Here is a 23179-nt window from a genome sequence, read left to right as displayed (position 1 = left end):
CTCGTAGAGCATGCGAAGCTTTTTGCTTGATCCCAACGAAATTCACCGATTACGTATCGGCAGCAGGCGGAGTGGACGCTTGTGTCACTGATGGTCACAGTCAGACTTTCCTTGGAGGATATGTGCAGAGCGAATAACAAAAGAATCCGTAAAGGTGTTGTGAAGAAAGCAAAATCCGCTATAGATATATATATATATATATATATATTTGATTTTCAGTGCATCTCAAAATATTGTGTACATGGAAAAGTGAGAGGTTGATATATTATTTTAGCATCAACGGACCGCCGCCGCCTCCAAAATCTGATCCAGCAGCGGCCATCAACTGCGAATCTTCGTGTTGTCCTCCTCCGTAGGGACCTAGCGCCCCATTTTGGAAAGGCGGTGGGAGATGATGCATGAAGCTGTATGTGTTGGCCATAGCCTCGTGACGGTACTCGCTCAGACTGCTGCTGCTGGTGCCACCGCCACCGCCACCACCTCCACCACCACTACTACTGTCGCCACTGCCAGCATCATGCTGCTGCTGCTGTTGTTGCCGTTCTTGTTGTTGTTGCTCGTTGTTGGGTTTCGTTGGTTCTGACTTCACAGCGAATGGATGACTCACAGCGGCTGCTGCTGCGGCGGCGGCTGCAGCGGAGACGGCGTCGATGGAGCACGAATATTCCGCAAAGCTGGTGGATGGTTGTTGACCACTGAATGGCTGCACAAAACTTTCATGCGGATGGCTTGATTCTGTTTCTTGCGCCGGAGCAGCAGCATTTAATGGGTGCACTGGGTTCAGCAGTTGCCCGATAGCGGCCCTGTCCGCGGGTTCCTGAATGTCTTGCTGCTGCTTTGATTGCGAGCGTGAATAAAAATCCAAGTCTTCCTGGCCAACGGCGGGCATGTAAGCACCGTGGTGGTTCTGAGGCCGAGGAGATAGTTGCGGAGGTTGCTGCTGCTGTAGGTATGTTGGCGGACGATCTTGTCTGTGGTGAGGTATGGAAGAATAGGAAGTATCTAGCCTTGGTATAGATGGGAATGAGCCCGATGAAGTCGAGGAAATGGAGTAATGTCGCGTGTGTTGTTGTTGCTGTTGCTGTTGCTGTTGCTGTTGATGGGAGAAGCTGGGACGTACAGGCGACATCATTGGCGTCCCTGGAGATGACGACATGCTCGAAGGTGATGGCATCGCCGGTGCATAGCCATGGACACCATACATGACCGGTGGCGGCTGATAGGAAGCCATGGGAGGGGACGGTTTCTGGGAGCCATCAGCAGCAGCATTTTGTTGTTGCTGTTGATGGGGATGGGGATGCGCATTGTATGCGTACATGAAACTAGTCGTGTTCATATCCGGACGGCCCATCATGTTGCCTTGGTGGTGGTGATGGTAGTGCTGCTCAGGGGTTCGCAGCGATCCGAGCGACATGCTACGCAGTGGATGCGCACGGCGGTCTGAGACGAAATATTAGCACATCATTGAGGTGGCACATGATATTCTGCCATCTTTTACCGTTAAAACCTGCTATGGTAGGCGATAATGGACTGTTACCTGCTGGATGGCTGTGGTCCATGGTAGGCTCTATCATGGGAGGAATACGGAAATTCTGCTTAATGAGGAGTTCGGGCGAGATTTCGAGACTAGCCAGCTCCGGCACGGAAGATGGTGTCCGTAACCGGTTTTGCAATACATCTTGTGGATGATAGTAAGATATCAGGTGCTGCGCTACTCCGTTAACAACAATCGACATTGTCTTTTTTATCAAGCCGTCCTTGCGGAACTTGTACGAATCGGACAAACTGCCAACCAATTGCCGTTCCCGGTTGCGGTCCATCGACATTACGCCGCCGGCTGCTGCAATGGTCGACGAGGCGCTGCCGTGATCGGCGCTAAAGCTGCGTTGCCTGGCATCGTAAGAAGAGTTGCCCGGACTTGACACTGATAGTCTCTTTGAGCTGCCGCCAGAATTGCGCTTATCGAGTTCACGGTATATTAAAAAGTTGCCGAGAATTCGAGACGGACTCCAAACGAGGCCATCGGTCCATCGCTTGATGCCTGCATGACAAACGCGCAATACACTATATTTGAGTACTCTCTTCTGATACAACGCCCCTGAAGCCACACCTTCTTTTTTTATCTCCCTACATCTAACTTTGCCTCTGACACCACAATCGCCCTGCTGCTGCTGCTGCCCAACCCACGTTAGAATTTAGCACTGTACCTGATTCGCGTTCATCAAACACAAACACCGAGCCAGATCGAATCATCTTGCGCTCTTTCTCTTGAAGGCGCCGGCATATCCGGGGCAGCAATCCACGACGGCATCCTTCAAATATAAGCAGGACGTCCTGTGTTGTTTCTACGTAGCCGTGGAAAGTTTCTGTGACAAGCATAGTGGAAGGGAAGGTGTGCGAAAAAAAAATTAGTGATTGCCTGAGACCAGCGGTAGATTCAAGTTTGCAGTGGTATATGTGGGTAACAGCAGGGTATTCTTGTTAAGTGCGTTTGAGGGAATAAAAGTCGCAATGCAGCCGTGATGAGTAAAGCGAAGGAAGAAGAAGAGGGAACGAGTCTAGGTGCAGCCAGCTTTCGCTTTGCACTTTCTGACGCTATTCCGGGTAAAAATATTTTGCCGCTTTGTGGGTTAAGGCGTCGCGCACGCAAAGACCCCCTTCAACGGTAGGTCCAACACCTACAGCAGCAGCAGCTGCTGCTGCTGCTGTCGTCATCATCATAGATCTTCCTTGAGAGGAAGGAGCAGGAGAAGGAGGCTGAGGATCAAGATATGTGCGTTTACCTCAAATCATATGTGTGTATATGTGAGCCACGATCTTTATTATGGCTGAGAGAATAAAACTTTCAAAAGTCTGTGCTCACAGTTGTCTTTGCACTTTTTCTTCCGCCCTGCCTGCAACGCGTTGCATCCTGCGATGTACATGGAAAACCTAAATGTACGTAGACTATTACGTGCAAAAAGAAGTAATTGACGAGAGCGCTCTTAACACCAAAAATTCATCACCTCGAAGAGACAATCAGAAGGACCGGTACCAGGATCTAAATTGACGGATTCTGTTTCCCCTTATTTTAATGTTTCCTTTTCGTCCATGACCCCTCCACGGCTCCGAACCGTCAATTTAGGACATATGCATCTAGTCCTCTGTTGCCAAGACTGGAAGAAATCCGTTGTTGCTAAAAGCACCTACTGTAAAACTGAATAAAGGGAGAGGAATGCAATTCATTTGATCCGCTTTTCCTCGATGATTGATAGACGCAAAGGAGACACCACTGTTCCATCAAAGACAGAGCTGATATTCTTCATTTTTTCCAAGAACTAGATCTTGCTCTGCGTTGGTTCGTTTTGACGCCATTTGTTACCTAATTTCAGGGACCTTGTGAGCGAACAATGAAAAGGATACCCTAATGATCTCCTGCTGCAAGTCGGGGGCCGCCGCTGCACAGAAAGGGCTAAGACACGCAGGAACATGACAACGTCACGGCAGAGGCAGGAATGTATGTATGTACGTATGTATGTACGCGCGAGTCAACTTTCCGTATACGTATAATTTGTGTTCTCCTGCAATGAAATATGTACGAGTTATGACGACCGGAAGGAGTGATCCATCCCATTATCCCCTATTACAGTCACTTTCCTTTCTTTGCACCTCTCGTCTCGTAGCTGCACTGCAGATTATGCATTTTCTGCCATTAATGGAAGAAATCTGGAATGTCCATCATATTCGTCCAAGAATTCCAAGTGAGGCTAAGCTACGTTGAGACTATCTCTCTCCTCCATCGATGTTAGAAGCTCCATCTATTTAAAGTTATTTAGTCCATGCATAAATCAATGTGGTACATGCATCATCATAAACATAGGCATCCCAAATACACTCGAAAAAACCAAGATTTTCTTGGAATTCATCATATGGCTCACTTTATTAAACTTGCCCAATTTATCAACTTGACTGTCGATCTCTTTTTGTATGTAATTGCTCCAGGGGGTTGTAGAAAAGAAAAAAAGAAGATTAAGGTATTGAACTAGCCACGTATTGCCAACTGATCCAGAATGTTCGTTAGGTGCAACGTTGAGAGAGAGAGGCTACTTTTCCGAAAATCTAACATTAGAGCATGCAAATTGTTGCAACTAGGAGTGACTCGGCAAATAACCTTGATTAGTAACCTTGTTGTAACAGGGACTATGCACATTATGTACTTAACAAACAGACAAGAAGTAGCCTCCTGGCTGCAGCTATTGCGCGAGGAGGAAGCCAGTACTCATCCCCTCTTCGGCCAGCGTCGTCTTTTTTAGCTATCGCTAGATTGTTAGCTAAAAACTTGACCAATCACTTAGAACTAAATCGTGGAAGTATTACGGCTTGGAGCTCCTTGCCACCGAGGAGTCATCGATGCTGCTGTGAGGGCAGTCGATTGAGACGCATGCGTCTTTGTGTCAATTCTGCTCCTCCTTCTCCTCCTTGCAGGACTCTCTGGTCGTCAAAATACATGCTTGACCGTTACTTGACATGCATACATACATACATACCCAAATTCCTGGGCACATACGAGACCCAAAAACGCTGTTGTGTAATCCACATATTACCTAACAAGACGCGTTCTCTCACCAAAAGACTCGGGTTGAGAGCAGGAGGTCAAGATCTTCCTATTGACCTTCGATCCCCCGTACCATACCATGATCCTGATACGTTATCCAAACAGGGCAAGTGTGGTAAGTGCAGGGAATTGGAGGTTCGGCGACAATCACCGTATAAGGGAATCGACGTATCGACTAGTAACTTAATACTTGTCACTTTTGCGAAACGTCGTTGTCGATCGATGCGAGTCGACTTGCAACTGCAAGCCCCCTCCCTTTTCGCGAGAAGCGGAGGAAATTTCCAACGTTCAGGGCAACTAGCCAGCAGCAGGAAGAAGCGTCCGATGGCCGTGCTATGCAGCGTGTAGATACGTGAAGAAGAGCTTAAACCATGTTTACTTTTCGAGCTGCCATATCCGAGCGATGGGAGGAGAGATGGGCTAACTAAGCTACCTGCTAACTACTCTTCTTCTTCTTCAACGCTCCAACCATCGACAATATTACAGCTACTATGCAGATGTACATGGTAAAAAACCGTCTACTTTAATGTAGTAAAGATGCACAACTTTTTTCTTTTATACAAAAACAATCCGCGGCGGTCGAGTAATATGTTGGATGGGAGAGGGGTGAAGAGGTTTGGAAAAATACGTGCATGTACAATAAAAGTTGTGTTGTCTGTTTATGCTTTTACATGCCCATACCACCCATGCCGCCCATGCCGCCCATACCAGGCATGCCACCGGCAGGCTTGTCCTTCTCAGGAGCATCAACGATGATGCACTCAGTTGTGTTCAAGAGGGAGGATACACCGGAGGCATCCAAGAGAGCAGTGCGGACGACCTTGGTAGGGTCAACGATACCGCGCTCGATCATGTCGGTGTATTCGTTGACGGAAGCATCGTAACCATAGTTGAAGTCATTGGCGCCGTCTTCCAAAAGCTTGCCAGCAACAACGGAACCTTCACCGCCAGCGTTATCGACAATGGTACGGCAGGGACGTTGGATGGCCTGGCGGACAATGTTGACACCGAGTTGTTGGTCAAAGTTGGCAGACTTGACATTGTCTAAGCACTTGGCAGCCTTCAAGAGAGCAACACCACCACCGGGAACGATACCTTCCTCGACAGCAGCGCGAGTGGCGCAGAGAGCATCGTCGAAGCTACAATATTTCACGAACAAAGAAAAATGAATATATGCATATAACATCAATTATTGCACAGGCAGAACTTACCGGTCCTTCTTTTCACCGACTTCGACTTCAGAGGCACCACCGACCTTAATGACGGCAACACCGCCAGAGAGCTTGGCAAGACGCTCCTGCAACTTCTCCTTCTCATAGTCAGAGGTGCTGGGGTCGTTGATGGCACCGCGGATCTGTTCGCAGCGCTGGTTGATCATGTCCTTGGAGCCAGCACCGTTCAAGATGATGGTATCTTCCTTGGTGATAGTGACAGAGCCGGTGGTACCGAACAAGTCGGGAGTGGCGCGTTCAAGCTTAATGTCGAGTTCGTCAGAGAAGACAGTGGCGTTGGTGAGGATACCGATATCGCCAAGGATGGACTTGCGGTTGTCACCGAAACCAGGAGCCTTGACGGCAGCGACCTGGATCTGACCACGGAGCTTGTTCAAGATACAGGCAGCCAAAGCCTCGCCATCCAAATCCTCAGCAATGATCAAGAGAGGGCGGCGCTGGGTGGCAGAAGCCTCCAAGGCAGGCAAGATATCCTGCAACAAGGAGATCTTCTTCTCGGACAAGAGGATCAAAGGCTTCTCGAATTCGACCTTTTGGGTCTTAGTGTCGGTGATGAAGTAGGGCGAGATGAAACCACGGTCGAAGCGCATACCCTCGGTGACTTCCAATTCGTCCTCAATGGTCTTGCCGGCCTTGATGGTGATGACACCTTCCTTTCCAACGCGTTCCATGGCCTGAGCGATCATGTTACCAACGTGCTTGTCACCGTTGGCAGAAATGGTGGCAACCTACGTACAATTTTAATCAGCATAAATAATGGTTCTCTCTTCCTCTCTCTTAGCAACCGTCATACCTGAGCAATTTCCTCAGAGGTGGTGATGACACGGCTGTTGGCCTTCAAGAATTCAACGACGGCATCGACAGCAGCCTGGACACCGCGGCGAAGATCCATGGGGTTGCAACCGGCAGCGACGTTCTTGACACCTTCGGTGAAAATGGCACGGGCCAAGACGGTGGCAGTGGTGGTACCGTCACCGGCGAGCTCGTTGGTCTTGCTGGCAACATCCTGGACAAGGCTGCAAGTGACGTCCAGTTAGATACTTTTTCCTACGTGCATAATTGACCGCGTGCATATATGATTATGCAAGAAGAAGAACGACTTACCGAGCACCGAGATTTTCAAACTTGTCCTCGAGGGTGATGGACTTGGCGACGGTGACACCGTCCTTGGTGATCTTGGGGGAGCCGTAGGGTTGCTCAATGAGGACATTGCGGCCCTTGGGACCCAAAGTGACAGCAACAGACTTTGCAAGGATATCGACACCGCGCAAGAGAGCAGCGCGACCTTCAACGCCAAACTTGATCTCCTTGTGGGTGGAGTAGAGACGGCTCAAGACGCCGGTGCGCGAGCCAAAGCGAGCGGGTTGGATGGCTTTGGTGGCCAGACGGTTCATAGTAGCAGACAGCAACGGGATGGGGAAGCAAAAGGAAGAGCGTGGAAATATTATAGGCCCTGGCCTTCTTCTCCACAAATAAGCGAGATGGTGGCTTAGTAAGTACTTCTTGTAGAACCTGCTCGAACGCGCGCATGGTCGGAGCTGAGCATGGCTGCCGAAAAACAGATGGTTTGGGACGGCTCGACTCTGCAAAGACATTACTATCTTGCAAACTCTTTCAAATGAATGCTTAGCAAAAGAGGAGCAGTAATCAACTTTCTCCATAGCTATCCGTTTCCAGGTTTCTTTCCTGTCGAGGTTTTGCGAGCTGCATTGAAGAATACAAGCATGAATCATTCATCTGCCACAGCCAAACTTAGCTCAGCTCCGTTTCCCATTGGTCTTTTCTTGTCTTGTCGTCCTTTGCCCCATTCTCTTACTCTAAGTCTACCATTGCATATTTCTGACTCTGCACTTTCTTCTTTACCTTTCTCTGCAGTGAAATTATTTACTAGTTTACGTTTCCTTGTCTTTTTGAGATCGGTCTAGAACGAGTATACAGCCATTCAGGACTATTAGGATAAACTTTAATTTCCTCGTTCGGGGCAGCTGAGTTATAGTCCTGGGAAACTGTCGGTGGCAAGGAAGATGCTAGAACCAGAAGAAAAGCCGAGCGGGCTGTTCTATGTCTGCGTGGAGGATTGACCGTGGAACTGAGTGCGGTATCGTGTATACGGATATCCAGTTTACACTCTTTCCGATTTATATGATGCCTCTATCCGCAAATATTTATTTTCCTAATTACATTTTGAGTTGGGCGTGCCTATTTTTCCATGCATGAGCTCAATCGTATAGGACAGCTCTGGTCGGTCGTCAAGAGCAATAAGTTAACCCCGCTGCAAAGAGTATACTGTATGATGATCAAAATAGACAAAGGCGTCATAATAGCTTAGTTTATTAAGGTTGAGGGCAGATACTGTCTGTCATTCCCATAAATGCTTAGCCAGGTGCCACAGCAGACAGGAATTGCCCAAAGCGCAGATCAAATTTCTTAAAACCAAGTAAAATCAAAGCCTCGGGTTCTACCTTATACGATCTGCCTAGTATGCTGTAACACTCCATGAGTGTCGGCGAAGGATGTACATAGAGGGTCCATGTAAAAACATGAGTGGTGATCGGATCCTTTACAAAAGCAAACAGAACAAGTTAGAGTTGTTTGCTGTGTCGGGCATTTCATCATTCGTCCTTAACACTTTTGAAAACCCCCGCAGAAAGCACGGATTTCAGACCCTGAACCCGAGAATTTGGCAAAGGGTGTGTTGCATACTAGTTCGACCGATTTTTCTTTCTGTTTGTTCTCGCTTTGCAGTTGCGTATAATTATAGGAGTGGAACCATGGATTGTGTGTTGTCGTCGTCGCCTTTGCTGCTTCCTCTCAACCTGTGAGTATTCTGCTTATAGGGAACATCATTTTTAAGTATACACTGATGTGACCTTTGGGCTGATGCACAAATACATTGGATAGGCCTGATGTCACATGGCCGCAGACTTAGGGATCGTGAGTTGCAAGTTGAAAAAGCTTACTGCAAGGACTTTATGTGTTGCGGCAGGGAGATTGCAGACCTCCACGAGCTGCTGCAGCACTTTGAAGAAGACCATGTATCGATGCTTGATGACATTGAGGAGACTGGGGACTATTTGGGCATTTACGAACAAGACAGTGATCTATTAGTTGGAACTGTGGAACAATACCACTCTGTTGTGGATTCCTGCATACCGTTAAGTGTGACTGATATGTCTCGACTGTGGAAACAACCGTTTCCATGGAATGATGATAGTCCTCCCAGCAGTCCGAGCTTGAGCAGCGGTGGTGACTCTAGCAGCTCGAGCTCGAAGCAGAGTAGCCCAGCCTTGAAACCACATAGATTGGTGCCTATCTTTCACAGACCAGACGATAGTCAATGGTCTCTTGAACTGGTAGATCAGGACTATGGATGGCTCGTGAAAGCGGCGACGGACGCTATCGACTTTGAAGGTAAAAAGCATCTAGACGATAGACTTGCTCTATACTTTTGCTCACTTGATATATAGACTGTGATTCCAAACCTTATAAATGCCCCGTGGAGGGATGTGCAAAGGCGTACAAGAATGCCAACGGTCTCAAGTATCACAAGCTCCATGGCCACTGTGCAGACAACAGTGACGCAGCAGAACGCAATGCAAAGAAGCCATATCAATGTTCAGTTGGATCCTGCCGGAAACGGTACAAGAACTTGAATGGCTTGAAATATCACATTGAACATACACACATGGCAAAGCTTAGGCGTCGAGCCTGCTCTTGACTCATAAATAAAAAGCATTTGTTCAAACTGTAAATTCTGGCTTTCTGTAAAACGGTTAACAGTTAACTGAGCCGCAACCCTTTGTAAGAGTAGTTGTTCTACGTTTGTATGATTGTATAAGGGTATAGGATGGCTAGTGTGATACCGGCTATCGTACCAATGGATGCTAGTATAGGGACCACGACACAATGCACGCTTTCTGTATCGGTTTCATCTCTGCTGTATCGCGATAACAATGGTGTGCCTTCGGAGCGCTTGTTGCGGAATAAGCTGATGATCCCGCCAATAGCAATCCCAATTATGAACCCTGCAAGCGTACACAGAAGTGTGTCGGCGAGAAGAGATAGGCCATAGTTTAGCGCAATTGCGATCCAATGGAGCAACGGTCTAAAAATCTCGTCCATCATCCGATCTGTATCAAAGTCGTATTCTAGCCACAGGAACACCGTGGTTCCTAACCCGGCGAGCATTTCCATGATGAGCATGCATGGATTGATCAGCAGTGCAAAAAAACCTCTCATCGATACTGATTGGATTGACGCGAAGGTACTTCCAGCCTCGATAGGACCTAGATGCGACATAGACGACGCTGCGATGCTTCCGCCGACGATCCCGACCGATGTGAACCCGATTAGATGCAACGCGATGGTAACCAGGATAGGGAAGATAAGAGCTCCACATAGAACAATTCCAACGTTCTTGAGGATAGAGATCCAGTCGATTTCAATCATCTTGAGTTGTAGCCTGAAAGAAATATCGCGAACACCAACTACTCCTGATTTAAATGTCGTATGTGAGGGACCGACCCCGTGAAACTCCCACACCAAAGTTTGTTTGTGTGCACGGTTATCTGTAAAGTTGTTAATTAAAGTCGTCCTTGTCGCATGTTGTCAAAGACAAATTCACGTTCTTACCAAAATAGTAAGATCCGTCAGCTATACACCTATAGCGTTCATCTGTGATATGCAGTGTACAATCGCTATCCTCATTTATCAACGTTCTTTGTTTTGGAGACAGAGCAGGCGAACACTAATAACTCGGGTTTCTCGTGGCAAATCATAACTTGTAGACTAGTTAAACCTTTGACATTGATAAATATTTGGTAACGACTGGTTGATCCAATAATGCCGATGTTTACATATGCTGTCGACCGGATAGTATTCTTTTTGATAACGTTTCTTGAATTAAATGAGTAGCTTATTTTCGATACAATGTCAGCGCTAATATACAGACAATGAAGTCTTATTTTCCTTTCCGAACTGGTATAAGCAAACATGAAGAGTCATGTATCACTGAGATTGAAAAGGACCAAAAGAAACGAACGAATTCTTTTCAGCGTGCCCTTTCCTCCAAGATCATTCAGCAACAATGGGTGCGTCTTGCAAAAGAAGGTGAAAACTGTTTACAACTGTAAGCTCACCCATACATTTAGATTTCCAAAAGGCAATGTTAGAAGAGCTCATGTCGCAATACGTCGACGTGGACAATAAGAACTTTTGGGACGACAGCGTAAGTTTGACTGAAGGCGACTGTTGCCAGGCAGATTGTACCTGTAAGGCTAACCTGACTGCGCCTTTAGGTGTGCAAACATTACTTAGTCGCCTACTGTCCCTCTCAACTGTTTACAAATACCAAATCCGATTTGGGTACGTACATTTAGCTATTGATTGTCCCAGTCGCGATTACAGTATACTGACAATCGTTTAGGTCCCTGCGACAAAATCCACAACGATCGTCTGAAAGAGCGCTATCAAAATGCACCTGATAAGGATAAATACCCGTACGAAGCAGAATTTTACGACTACCTCAACAAGCTTGTCCACGATTTAGGCCGAAAGATTCGTAACGGCAAAGGCAGATTGAACGTTGTCGAGGATGAAAAGGTTAGCTGCTGCTGTCGAATATATTGTACGAAAAACGGCATCCACTTACCATCAAACATTTTAGGCCGCTGAAGCTAAACGTGAAGAACGCGAAGAAAAGATCGTCCTCTTGGATGTTAAAATCAAGGAAATGCTTCAGCAGGTAAGTTTGTGATATGCGATTGTACAGAGCAAATCTTACAATAGGATACCAGATCGAGGAAGCAGGAGAAGAAGGTCGTGTTCAGGAAGCTACTCAATTGACTGAAGAAGTAGAAAAGCTTCAAAGCGAATTGAGCGAACTTAAGAATGTAAGTTGCTTTGAAAGGTCTTATGCATAAGTGACCGGATGTTAATCTATATATATTTTCAATGTATAATAGAACCTCGACAAACAAAACGAGAAGCGCATGGAGGTTTGCCAAGTCTGTGGTGCGTTCCTGGTAACTAATGATTCTTCGGACCGCTTGGAGGCGCATTATCAAGGTAAACAGCATCAGGGTTACCTAAAAATCCGGGAAACACTCGATCAGATGAAGGTAAGGGTGAAAAATTCTGCTACGATTTGCTGTGAATTGATTGCTAAATGTTCACACAGCAGTCTCGATCATCCGGTCGTGATAGAGACTACTCTCGTACACGATATGACTACCGCGATCGCCGAGACGGAGGTAGGGACAGAGATTACCGTCGATATTCTGATCGCGATCGAGGATACAGAGAACGCGACTACCGACGCCGAAGCCGAGACCGACGAGGAGACGTACCGGAGGATGATTGGGACCGTGAAGTCGAACGTTATAGTAAGCGATCTCGCTATTATGACCAGGATGCACCCAGGAGATCCCGTTCTCGATCTCCCAGAAGAGGCCGTTACGATTAATGACCACGACTTACTCTCCTCTTATCTTTCGTAAGCAAAAGAAATAAAAATAAATGCAATTGGCTTAATTTCTTCTTCGATATGGAAACAAACATTTTTCTTCCTTTTGCAAACTGCAAGCAAACATTGATTCATTTACAAAGATGGCTGCCAGCAGCCAAATACAAAGCAATTTGATACATGCTATTCAAATAAGAAAAAGTCAACGGGAATAGGCTTAGCGACGGAAGGGAGGGGAAGAGGAGACGTAGAGCTTGGAGAACAGTACTTGGGGATTTAGGACAAAGTGGGTGAGACTTGCACGGAAGCAGAAGCGTAAGAGGGTGGTCTGACCACATCATCGTAAACAGGCGGAGAAGGTGCGCAGATGATGGATGCCATCTTTTCGAGTTCGGAAGGCCGTCGTCGCGGACGATTTATACCATCATACATGGGCAACTGCACCGAGCGTTCGAGAGCACCGATGCTCTGATCGAGCAAATCAATGTCAGTCTCAAAAGTGATCGATTTATGCATCCGCTGCTGCTGACTGGTCGGATAAGTGACGAGCAAGGATACTTGCAGTGCGTGCTCGATGCAGTAGACACGTTTGTATCGGGACGAAGGCGGCACTGTCTCCGGCAACTTGTACTGAAAAGTGCCCTGCCAGAGGGTATCGATGTCGGTTTGCGGCAGCGAAGAAGTATTAGGATCGGCTGTGCATCTCACTAGAAAGTGCGAGCGCTGCGACCGTCGGGTGTTGTTACCGTAAATGCGCCTGCGTTCGATAAGCTGCGCCGAGATGCATACGATCCTCAGGCCGCGTACTTTGGGAGCTATCGAGATGGAGAGTGGAAACTGCGATCCGAGAGACAGGAACCGTTTTTCAATCAGCATATGGTATTCCAAAATATCCAAAGCGGTCTGCTGTTGCGAGTCGATCCAAGTGACGTTGTCACCTGCAAGCATGAGTCTCTTGAAGGGAAGCCTGGCCAGTCGCACCGGCACCCTCAAAGTTGTCACATTCGTTTTGGTACCATCGCCGTAAGCGATAGAGGCAACCACCTCATATTCCACCTTGATATCCGAACATGTGATTGTATCGGGAAGGTCGGTGGGTAGCTGCATTTCAAAGGCGAATTTCTCGGCTTTTCGGTAGCAGCTTACATGCTTGTCGATAATACACCGTTCCTCTGCAAAGACGTTGAGTTATGAGTTGACGACAATAAAGAAAAATAAACTTACTTGAACAAGTTATCAGGCGACCCTTGATGCACAGATGAACGGTCTTTATACGTTTCATGAACTCCTTGGAAGAGACATTCAAGACACCTCTCAGGACGCTGGGATGATCGCCTGTTGGTTCCAGATATATGGTAGGTTCGAGAAGATGTAGAGAAATGGGCAAAGTTCGTTTGGGAGCAAACAGCCGCATGTTTCTCCTTCGTTCTAGGTCCTTTGTGGATATTATTTTTGAGTATTGGTGGATATTTTCAACTTTAAGAAAGGAAAAGGAGAGGAGGTGAGGTCATGAGCAGGATTTCACTTTTTTTGCCTCTCCGCATCGTCTTGCCCCGCACTCTTTTTCTCCACATTTTCCCAGCCTATGAGAGTGGGCCCTGAAACTTTCTTCCGAGAGCTTCAGCTCTAACTTCTCAGAACCAAGCAGGGATGGGAAAGTTACTGGTGATCGTCTCCAAACTCTTGATGGTTGTGTTTCACCGGAGCAACTTGCAATAATGCAAAAGATATGGCCCACCTGACAAACCTCGGCACCAATAGAATAAGAGACAATGCTTTTGCTTTGAAGTGCCAGTCTTGTCACATGCCCAGCAGTAGTTTCCTGTGCTTCGAAACTTATCGTCGTCTTTGTAGCATTTGCACCCCAAACTAGACCCATTAAGGTAAATTCTGCTCGCCCCATGAAGGAAATAAAGGTACCACACAACATACACAGTATAGATTATCCAGGACATCAAATGTTTCTCTTTAGATTCGTCATGCAACATATTTCCTATTGGTCACACTTTCTTTTGAATGCAAAAGGGTGAAGTTGTATCCGGTGATCTACCCACAGAAATTCGCATTGCGTCTAGAATCCGTTTGTACATTTATCTTTATTGTTAACCAACATGACCAGATAAACCAAAAGAATGCATTTGTGGCGGGAAGAAGCTGGACGCAAGTTGCTAAAAAGCCGAGTCACAGATACCGATGCAGCGAAGATGCAGTTATATGACATTTAATATTCCGGTCGGCGAATATCTATTCTCCCTCTTTTGACAGAGCTATTGTTATACAGGATGAAGCATATGTAGGCGTCGACGAAATGTACCTTATTTCCAACTGATTTAATGTTTTGACATGAGTGCTTTGAAAAAAGCATACTTATTGCGGTTTTAGTTGATCTATTGTCACAAAATTGGACTATTTATGTCTTTGGATAGTTCACGCAGGTACTTACATCATCATTGCTATGGACACGCAAAAAGGTGAATAAATATATACAGTGGCCGCGCGGATAAGTTGTACTCGGACAACTTATAATTCTTTCCACCGTTTTTCTTGGAAACATAGTAATATCATGCTAATCGTCATTCAGTTAAGTTAAAATTCTTACACAAGTTATGAAAAGTTTTGCTACGGCGGGTATAACTTATCCGCGCGGCCACTGTATGCGTCGTTGTACGGGAAATATATATCATTAGATGATACATAGCATTTACATGTTTCCTGCCGATGATCAAGTCATGTGATTTTCAAGCTGACAGCTCCGTGAATTTTCCTGCCGCTGTTGCTGCCTCTTGTCCGGCTTGCCCAGTTCCCCGCGCACACGCGATGCCAGTTGCGACACCGGATGCGATCGACCAGGACACTGGCAAGAAATCAGAACATTACATTTTAGACCAGGACTTTAGCCAGCTGACCAATATTGAGGATATTCGAAACAGTCTGCGATTGCTTGATGAAGAAGAAACACGCATCGATGCAAACTTGGATGCTATGCTTGCCCGAGAGCCAGAACTTCTCAAAGTATTGGGAACACTGGATAGTTTGAGGTTTGTTGCTCTTTTTAATTGGCTTTATGAACTCCTTCCATTTATACATTGTTGTTAAGACCTCAGTTGGATAATTTACGACAAGACTCGCAACAAATGATTGATCGGTTGCTTGAAACTTCGCGGCTAGCCGAGAATATCAGCGGTAAAGTGAGACAGCTCGATCAAGAACAGGTGTGTGTGTGCGCCACGTAGTTGAGATACGCGGATCTATCATCCAAAGCTAATACATTTCAAAGTCCAGGGCAAAAGAATGCATTCGGTACCTCGAAGATGTCCAGGAACTGAAACGATGCATTGCCGGAATTCAGGAATCGATGCAACGCAAAGAGTATGACGCGGCCGCGAATTTGCTGCACACTGCATCCGAGATCGATATAAAGATATTGCATGGATCACTAGCAGAGTTTACAGTACCTACATCGGAGAACCCGGACCATCCTGCGAAAACGTTGGCTGATGCAAAGTCGGCATTGTTCGAGATATTTTCGCAAAAGTTCGACGACGCTGTTGTGCAGAGGAACGAGACAGATATTACTCGATACTTTAAGTTGTTCCCGCTCATTGGATGTCAAGCCGAAGGATTGGACAAGTATTCGCGATTTGTTTGTAATATTATCAAAGGACGCTGCGCCGAAGAGATCCGAGGCGGAAACAGTAGGTGTAACTTTGTCTGGATATAAAGAAATATTATTGATTGGCTTTAAAGCAACGTCTTCGACCTACTTCGCCGACGCTCTCACTCGACTGTTTGAGCACATTGCCGTTATCATCGACCAGCACCAACCGCTTGTAGAAGCACATTATGGACGTGGAAAGATGCTAAGAGTTATTCAAAGGCTGCAGGAAGAAAGCGATGTGGAAAGTGGAATTATTCTCGACAAATTTGTACAGACTCGGCAGATAGAAGCCAAACTTGTTGAAATACAATCTCTGAACATTGCAAAGATACGTTCATCCACGGCAAACTGGAGCGCAGGCGCTCCTGTCAGCAGCAGTCATACACCGAAACCCGCAGCAGAATCGGCAAATAGTCAACTCGTAGACCCAAGGCAACTTGACCAGAACTTGGTTGAACTTGCACTTGTAAGCCAGCGCAGTGCACTGTTTCATCGGTTTATCCACGATCGCGCAGACGATGAAATGGAATACATTGGTTCCGACGAAAGCACGCAGGGACTCATCCTTCAAGGAAAAGATAAACGTTTCTACGGAGACAATGGGTTGCTTGTCTCGTCGGCTCTGGCAAAACGCACACGCGAACTTTTGAACTCGTATCTCGTCATTGACGAATATTTGCTGAAACGAAACATAGACAAGGTAAAAAAAAAGAAGAAAAGAAATTAAGAGGACAAGAAAAAGCAACGTCTAAATCAATGCTAAAACTCGGGGTTCATCTAGGCAATGAAAATGGATGACTACGATCCATCGTCAGGGCAAACATCAACGTGTGTCGATGATGTATTTTTCATCCTTAAAAAGGTCATTTCAAGAAGTATTTCAACCAGCGAACCAGAAGTTGTTGCATCTACTGTAAAAGCCATCTTGAAAGCGCTCGATACCGGATATACCCAAGTTTTCCAGCAAAAAATGTCGTTTGCGTTTGCTGGTCAAGAGCCAGCGGCGCGCAATGCGGAGCGATCCATGAAGCAAGCCAAAATCAATTACATGGTAAAACAGATCATCAATTTTACATGAGTAGACTATCTCATCTTTCATTTGTGAAGCTTATATTAAACAACCTAAACGTCAGTGCGGACTATATGCAACGACTGATACAGGATGCACAGCGAGAGGTAGCATCGGCTATATGGAAGTTCAAAGATGACGATATACCCGCCGCCAACAAGGCACTCGAAAATTTGTCTCGAGCAACCGCCAATTTTGAAAAGCTGCTGCAGACCGGGCTCGAGCAGCTCATGAGTCAAATTTTAAAACCACATATCCGGCCACTGTTCCAGCAAGCGTACCGAGAAGTCAAGTATGTGCTGGAGGAGGACGAATACAACGAGGCCGAGGTCGGAGAGGTGTTTGTCAACCGGTTCCGGAACGGGTTTGACAAGATGGTCGAGACGTACCGCAAAAATCTGACAGAAGCCAATTTTGGAAATTTGATGCGGCTGCTTTTGGATGCCATTACAGTGCAGTGGGAGCGCATCATTTCTCAAACACGGTTCAATCAGTTCGGCGCGTTGCGATTCGACAAGGATCTGCGCTCGATTGTGCATCACCTATCGTCCATGACAGAGTGGCTTGCGCGTGATAGGTTTACACGGCTGAACCAGATGGCTATCTTGCTCAACTTTGAAGAGGTAAAACATGTCGAATATTTGGTACGGGTGATTACTTTTGCTGACACATATTCTAGCCTTCAGAAATTTATGATTACTGGGGTGCAAAAGCTGGTCCTGTAAGCTGGCGACTGACAGTACCAGAGGTCAAAAAGATATTAGCACTTAGGTATATGTTGGATACAGAGTTTGAGCTGTCTAACATGCTTGTTGCTAACTGTTTTCCTCTTTTGTGAAGATTGGATTTCAATGACCAAGAAGTTGCCAATTTATCCTTGTAGTTATATATAGCTCATGTATGATCTTTACAATGAATTGTAAAAAGTGTTCAAAAGTACCAAGTGGATGGGGATGCTTGATCCGAAAAATGAGTTTCAGATAAAGAAAGGCGGATAAACGTTTCGCAGAGCGAAGCCTTCTCTGCCAAAAAGTGCAATATGAACACTGCCAACAAGCCGATCCAAGAGATCATTCCCGGTCTGTTCCTTGGAAGCTGCTCTGCCGGATTCTCGCTGCCGTTGCTGGAGGAACATGGCATTTCACACATTGTCGCCCTGGGCGATTTCGAGCCATTACACCAGCACATAACATACAAGGTACAAAAGAAAAAAATTTGGCAGGCATTTGTCACCCCCGATACATATATGTATGGCTTACACATTGTATAGAATATACGAGTTTTGGATCTGATCGAAGAAAACATTATTCAGTACTTTCCAGAAACATATGAGTTTATCAAGGATGCATTGGCAAGCAAAGGCCGGGTGCTCGTACACTGTCAGGCCGGTGTTTCTCGCAGTCCGACCATCGTTGCAGCATACATGATGCGAGAAAAGCAATTATCAGCGCAGCAGGCACTTGATATTATAAAGCTCAGACGAGCGATTATCGAACCGAACCGTGGATTCTTGGAGCAGTTGAATTTGTACCACGAGTTGCGGTACAATGTAGATCAGACAGAAGCGGCGTACAGACGGTTCCTTGTTGCCGCAAATGCACGGGCTCAGCAAGGTAAATTAAAACAGTATTGTGACATTTCATTTTTTCATTGGGAATTAAATTTGCGAGTTTATTCCTTTTTGTTAGAATATGGTTGCATACAAAACCTGGCATTATCTCCCGATCCCGAGTTGGCTGTCGGAAAAACAAAGAGCAAACTGATTCTGCGGTGTAAAAAGTGCAGGCAAGAAGTTTCTCATTGTCTGATGACACGAACGGAAATAGCAGGAAAATGGAAGGGCTTATGCAGCTAGGTTTTTTAGGCGAGTTTTGGTCGATGACGACTGCATTCTAGACCATCAACCCGGACCGGGGCAGCAAGCGTTTTCGTATACCAAGAGGAGCGCCGAGCTGAACGTGACAGCAGCGCCGACGGCAGCAGCAGCAGCACCCTCGCGCCCGCTCAATCCATTGCTGGCGTCGATTGCAGCATCTAACAACCAATGCTCGTCGTACTTCATCGAACCCATGGAGTGGATCGCGAGTTTGCAGGATGGTTTAGTGGAAGGCAGGATAGATTGTCCGAAGTGCTATTCAAAGCTGGGACAGTATAACTGGGCCGGGGCACAGTGCTCTTGTGGTCGCTGGATCACGCCAGCATTCATGTTGCATAGAAAACAAGTTGATCAAGTAAAAACGACCGCCCAGTGAATGGGGCGCCATGTGTATCATCAAAAGGAACGGGCTTAATTGTGTTTGACAGATACACTCTTTCCAGAAAATGATTCCATTATATTCCGCCATTTACGGAACGCCCGAAAACTTAAAGGACCTCGACCTCCTCACAATAGTCCATCTTTTTTTCATCTATACTCACTTGACACGCTTGATAGCCCGGACGCGGTCCTGTGCTCTTCATAGATTCCTTGCGTATGCACCTGATTTCGAAATGCCGCCAAGATATCGTTCAAACAGTTTTCTGTTGTATCCCTAAATTCTTATTACTATATGGCTCCTCATATTTCGTATACGGAATATCGTGGGGTATACCTTCTATTTCTACTTAGAGACCCTGGTCCATTTCCTTCACTTTTTGTGACCTTTTTGAAATGTCCCTATGAATTTTACCCCTAGGGGTAAAATTCATAGGGACATTTCAAAAAGGCACAAAAAGTGCGCAAACCGGCCCATAGTTTCTAAGCTAGTATGAAAGTACTCCAGAATTATGTCGGCTGTCTCGTCTTTCTGCGAATGTTTCTTATATCAATTATGAATTATCCATTTTCCTATTACTGTTTGGCATCCGCGCTTTGCGCAATCAATATTATTCCAAAAGAAGTCTGTAATGCCTTTGAAGCAGAATCGTTGACATTTATTCCATGTTGCAATAAGTGATAGTCGGTTTCTAAAACAATATTCACCAGATTATCGTAAAGGGTCAATAACCCGCCAACTGCGAAAGGTAAATGGCGAATTTGGTCATCATCGATTTCCGTTCTTGGGGTACGAAATAAGGGTGCATCCGAAAATCAAATTCACATGAAAAATGAAGGGACCCACGTTGCACAAGGATTTCATAATAATTTAATGCAAAAGGCAGCGACGGCGGCCAAGATTTTCTTATCTCTTTCTTTCTCTCCTTCCTTGATCCAAACCACAGCAAAATCATGAAAGCTGAAAGTTCCCACTACTACTCCCAACAAGGCCTCGCATATTTATACACAATTGACCGCGTGTCGCTGTCGCTGTTCCGAGACGGTGAGATCCAGCCGCTTGGTAATGGACACGTCCTTGTCTTTTCTGACAGGGACTCCCGGATCGTCCTGCGCTTCATTGATTATTACGACGAGGAATTGGCATCGATTGCATTGATTTCTCGATCCAAGGCATGGCTTCAAGACAAGACGACTTTGGTCTTTGAGCATCCGGACGGTAGACGCTGGCGTCTGGATTGCAGGTATGTACATGATAGGTTATATTCTTCGTAGATACATAGTCTACTTGTTTCCTAATGCAAACCAGTGCTTCCGATCCTGACGAATTTTCTCGATTCCAAGACCTATTGACATTCTTTATAAAGTACGAGAATCGTCATGAATTACGCAACGTTTTGGCCATGATGAATCCCGTCTCCTGCCAAGTGACCCAAGTGATCGCAACCAATGTATTTCTTGAAAACGACGATTACGGCCAAGAAACCGGTCGTTTGAAACGTCCTGTTCTGATGGAAGGATCAGAGCTCACGGTACGTCACCATCAACTAATGATCAATTGTGGCACTCGTGTAGCTAATTTTTTTTTCGATAATTAGGCAGCTGCGAATGCCGACAAGCAAGATCAAGCTACCAAAGTTCGATTGTTGTACCAAACGAGCGATGCTATCATGACCGGCTCTGATTGGATTGCACATTCTGTTATTCTCGCTGGTCAAGCCCTGGCCCGGGGCATCCAAAGGTAACTCGTCGCAATTTTCTACGCAGAAAAGGAATATAAATGCTGATTCAGACCTCTGTAACAAAGTCAAAGCAAGCGTGTAACCCAAAGCATTGAACCTGCCGAGGAACCAGCTCTCAAACTATCGGAAACCGACCGTCAATGTATCGAGACGTTTTACAATGTAAACCGCTCCCTTTTGAAAAGTGCAGGCAGTCTCATCGGCAAGGCTGCTGCCTTGGCTGCTTCTGGAATCAACTATCTCTACAACGACAACCAGCTGCAGCGTGATCCTGTGCAAAACGCAAAGAGGCATCTTGGCGTCTCCATGTTCTACGCAGCACACAACGTCGTTGCAGGCTTGGCAATGGCTGCCGGTAGCATTCTCGCGTCGTCTCGGGACGGCGTCGTCGACTTAGTCTATCGCAAATACGGCCCAGATGCAGGGTACCTGGCAGAGAAAGCTATGGGTGGATCACACGGTCACGGCGCAGATATTCTAGTTTATTTCGACAAAAATGGCGTGGCACGGCAAGTCCTGGTCGGCCCACCTTGCCAACAACCACTGGCTATCACAGACGGCGCTGTTACTGCTGCTGCAAGCGAGCAAGACTTGTACAGTCACCGAGACTCACTGACATCTACAACTACGCAGCAAAGTTATCAAGCGGGTGGTAGCCTCGTTTTCGAATACAACGATGATTATCACACATCTTCGTCGACGTTCCCTCTCTCATCTCCAACGGCTATCGACTCTTCTCCTGCAACACCTCCAGTCCATCCTTTGGACTCGGATCACACCATCACCACCCAGTCAAACGAACCTTCTATCATTATGGTCTAATTACAGTATGATTTATTATTGCACGATGCAGCATCTTTTATCACATTTTTTATTGGATTTGTCTACCGTTCATCTCTACATACAATCAACATATATTTCTCTTATTACGCATACTAGTAGTAGTTTTTCTCTTACATCACATGGATACTTACGTACATTTCCTCTAAATACAACAATATACTTACTAACATTTCCTTATATCTGTACAGAAGCTGCTCCAAAAAACATACAATAAGCATAGATATGCTATTTATTTTCCAAACATAAACAAGAGTATATATTAAATTTTAGGCATTGACTAGGTATTGAGTGAAGAAAGCATCAAGTTTCTTGACGGCAGGCTCTACGTATTCGGGCTTATCGTAAAGATCGATGTGGCTAGCACCCTCAATGAGATACAATTCCTTGGGCTCCTTGGCCCTTTCGATTGCCTTCTCACTAAAGTAAAGAGTATCGGCGTCGCTGCCGGCAATGAACAAAACAGGACGAGGGGAGATCAAATGGATATAATCAAAAGCGGAGAACTGAACGAGTTTGTCCAAGCTTCGAAAGACGTATTTGTTTGTAGAGTTGCAGTGCTGGGCGCGAGGAGTTAGGTAGTAATCATATGCTTCTTTGAATAGGGAACGGTCTGGCAGACTTGCTGCTGCTTCTGCGGTTTGAGGAACAATGGGGACCAAGCGTGGTGCTTCGCCTTTCGCCTCTCGGGTGCGTTCCTTGGCAGCTTCAGCGAGACCTTGCTGCAATGCTTCAACGGTGCCGGTTCCGGCGAACCCATCTCTGAAAAGACTACCGACGTCGGCGGCACTGACGGATGCTGTTGCCTTGATGCGTACGTCAGTTTGAGCAGCGTGAGGGACGTAGCCACCGCTGGCGCAGATACCAAGAGCGCCGATACGTTCGGAATCGACTTCCGGCAAGGTTGTCAAAAAGCTGACGGCGTTCTTGACATCTTCGGATCGGTGCACTGGGTCCTCGAGGTAGCGCGGAGTGCCTTCGCTTTCACCTTGGTACGCAGCATCGAATGTAAGAGTGATGAAACCCAACTTGCTCAACTTTTCGGCGTAGAGTCCGGCGGTTTGCTCCTTGACGCCTCCCATAGGATGGCCAATGACGATCGCAGCTTGCTTCTTGACCTTGGCATCTTCAGGGAGATACAGGTTACCTGCAATCTTGAGTCCTTGACTATCGAAGAATATCTTGGTGGGCATTGTCATAACTTTGTTTCTGAAAGTTAGGATATATAGGTGGATCAAGCAACAGGAACATAGTTTATATGCAGCCAGTTATTTGTTTCCCGAAACTGAAACTGAAACTGAGGCAATTAACATAAAAGGACCAGCTG

General features: G+C 46.2%; 10 protein-coding genes across 10 annotated transcripts; 5 read left to right on the top strand and 5 right to left on the bottom strand.

The window, feature by feature from the left end:
- Nucleotides 1-265: 265 nt before the first annotated feature.
- On the bottom strand, nt 266-2379 carry VTP01DRAFT_2048 (uncharacterized protein; the record flags this gene model as incomplete). Its single annotated transcript, XM_069380466.1, has 3 exons — nt 266-1440; nt 1499-2041; nt 2208-2379. The coding sequence occupies 3 exons, from the start codon at nt 2377-2379 to the stop codon at nt 266-268; spliced, it is 1890 nt and encodes a 629-aa protein (XP_069237551.1).
- A 2882-nt stretch (nt 2380-5261) lies between these two features.
- VTP01DRAFT_2047 (uncharacterized protein) lies at nt 5262-7220 on the bottom strand (the record flags this gene model as incomplete). Its single annotated transcript, XM_069380465.1, has 4 exons — nt 5262-5733; nt 5806-6554; nt 6620-6842; nt 6931-7220. The coding sequence occupies 4 exons, from the start codon at nt 7218-7220 to the stop codon at nt 5262-5264; spliced, it is 1734 nt and encodes a 577-aa protein (XP_069237550.1).
- A 1512-nt stretch (nt 7221-8732) lies between these two features.
- VTP01DRAFT_2046 (uncharacterized protein) lies at nt 8733-9544 on the top strand (the record flags this gene model as incomplete). Its single annotated transcript, XM_069380464.1, has 2 exons — nt 8733-9237; nt 9294-9544. The coding sequence occupies 2 exons, from the start codon at nt 8733-8735 to the stop codon at nt 9542-9544; spliced, it is 756 nt and encodes a 251-aa protein (XP_069237549.1).
- A 98-nt stretch (nt 9545-9642) lies between these two features.
- VTP01DRAFT_2045 (uncharacterized protein) lies at nt 9643-10275 on the bottom strand (the record flags this gene model as incomplete). Its single annotated transcript, XM_069380463.1, has 1 exon — nt 9643-10275. The coding sequence occupies one exon, from the start codon at nt 10273-10275 to the stop codon at nt 9643-9645; it is 633 nt and encodes a 210-aa protein (XP_069237548.1).
- Nucleotides 10276-10912: 637 nt separating this feature from the next.
- On the top strand, nt 10913-12289 carry VTP01DRAFT_2044 (uncharacterized protein; the record flags this gene model as incomplete). The annotated part of the gene is made up of 8 exons (XM_069380462.1): nt 10913-10916; nt 10977-11053; nt 11124-11190; nt 11252-11427; nt 11492-11569; nt 11622-11717; nt 11790-11945; nt 12005-12289. The coding sequence occupies 8 exons, from the start codon at nt 10913-10915 to the stop codon at nt 12287-12289; spliced, it is 939 nt and encodes a 312-aa protein (XP_069237547.1).
- A 276-nt stretch (nt 12290-12565) lies between these two features.
- On the bottom strand, nt 12566-13703 carry VTP01DRAFT_2043 (uncharacterized protein; the record flags this gene model as incomplete). The annotated part of the gene is made up of 2 exons (XM_069380461.1): nt 12566-13461; nt 13514-13703. The coding sequence occupies 2 exons, from the start codon at nt 13701-13703 to the stop codon at nt 12566-12568; spliced, it is 1086 nt and encodes a 361-aa protein (XP_069237546.1).
- Nucleotides 13704-15106: 1403 nt separating this feature from the next.
- On the top strand, nt 15107-17899 carry VTP01DRAFT_2042 (uncharacterized protein; the record flags this gene model as incomplete). Its single annotated transcript, XM_069380460.1, has 8 exons — nt 15107-15327; nt 15387-15501; nt 15567-15984; nt 16037-16647; nt 16729-16998; nt 17055-17639; nt 17696-17787; nt 17857-17899. The coding sequence occupies 8 exons, from the start codon at nt 15107-15109 to the stop codon at nt 17897-17899; spliced, it is 2355 nt and encodes a 784-aa protein (XP_069237545.1).
- Nucleotides 17900-18055: 156 nt separating this feature from the next.
- On the top strand, nt 18056-19268 carry VTP01DRAFT_2041 (uncharacterized protein; the record flags this gene model as incomplete). The annotated part of the gene is made up of 4 exons (XM_069380459.1): nt 18056-18214; nt 18287-18629; nt 18705-18801; nt 18881-19268. 4 exons carry the CDS (start codon nt 18056-18058, stop codon nt 19266-19268), a joined length of 987 nt encoding a protein of 328 aa, XP_069237544.1.
- Nucleotides 19269-20224: 956 nt separating this feature from the next.
- Nucleotides 20225-21834, top strand: VTP01DRAFT_2040 (uncharacterized protein; the record flags this gene model as incomplete). Its single annotated transcript, XM_069380458.1, has 4 exons — nt 20225-20514; nt 20580-20802; nt 20869-21011; nt 21078-21834. The coding sequence occupies 4 exons, from the start codon at nt 20225-20227 to the stop codon at nt 21832-21834; spliced, it is 1413 nt and encodes a 470-aa protein (XP_069237543.1).
- Nucleotides 21835-22121: 287 nt separating this feature from the next.
- On the bottom strand, nt 22122-23045 carry VTP01DRAFT_2039 (uncharacterized protein; the record flags this gene model as incomplete). The annotated part of the gene is made up of 1 exon (XM_069380456.1): nt 22122-23045. The coding sequence occupies one exon, from the start codon at nt 23043-23045 to the stop codon at nt 22122-22124; it is 924 nt and encodes a 307-aa protein (XP_069237542.1).
- Between the last annotated feature and the right edge of the window lie 134 nt (nt 23046-23179).

Source organism: Rhizomucor pusillus, assembly GCF_041956525.1.
Source record: "Rhizomucor pusillus strain CBS 183.67 unplaced genomic scaffold VTP01scaffold_12, whole genome shotgun sequence".
NCBI classification, from domain to species: domain Eukaryota; kingdom Fungi; phylum Mucoromycota; class Mucoromycetes; order Mucorales; family Lichtheimiaceae; genus Rhizomucor; species Rhizomucor pusillus.
The sequence above is the reverse complement of the archived record's forward strand: the minus strand, read 5'-3'. Positions and strand labels throughout refer to the sequence as shown.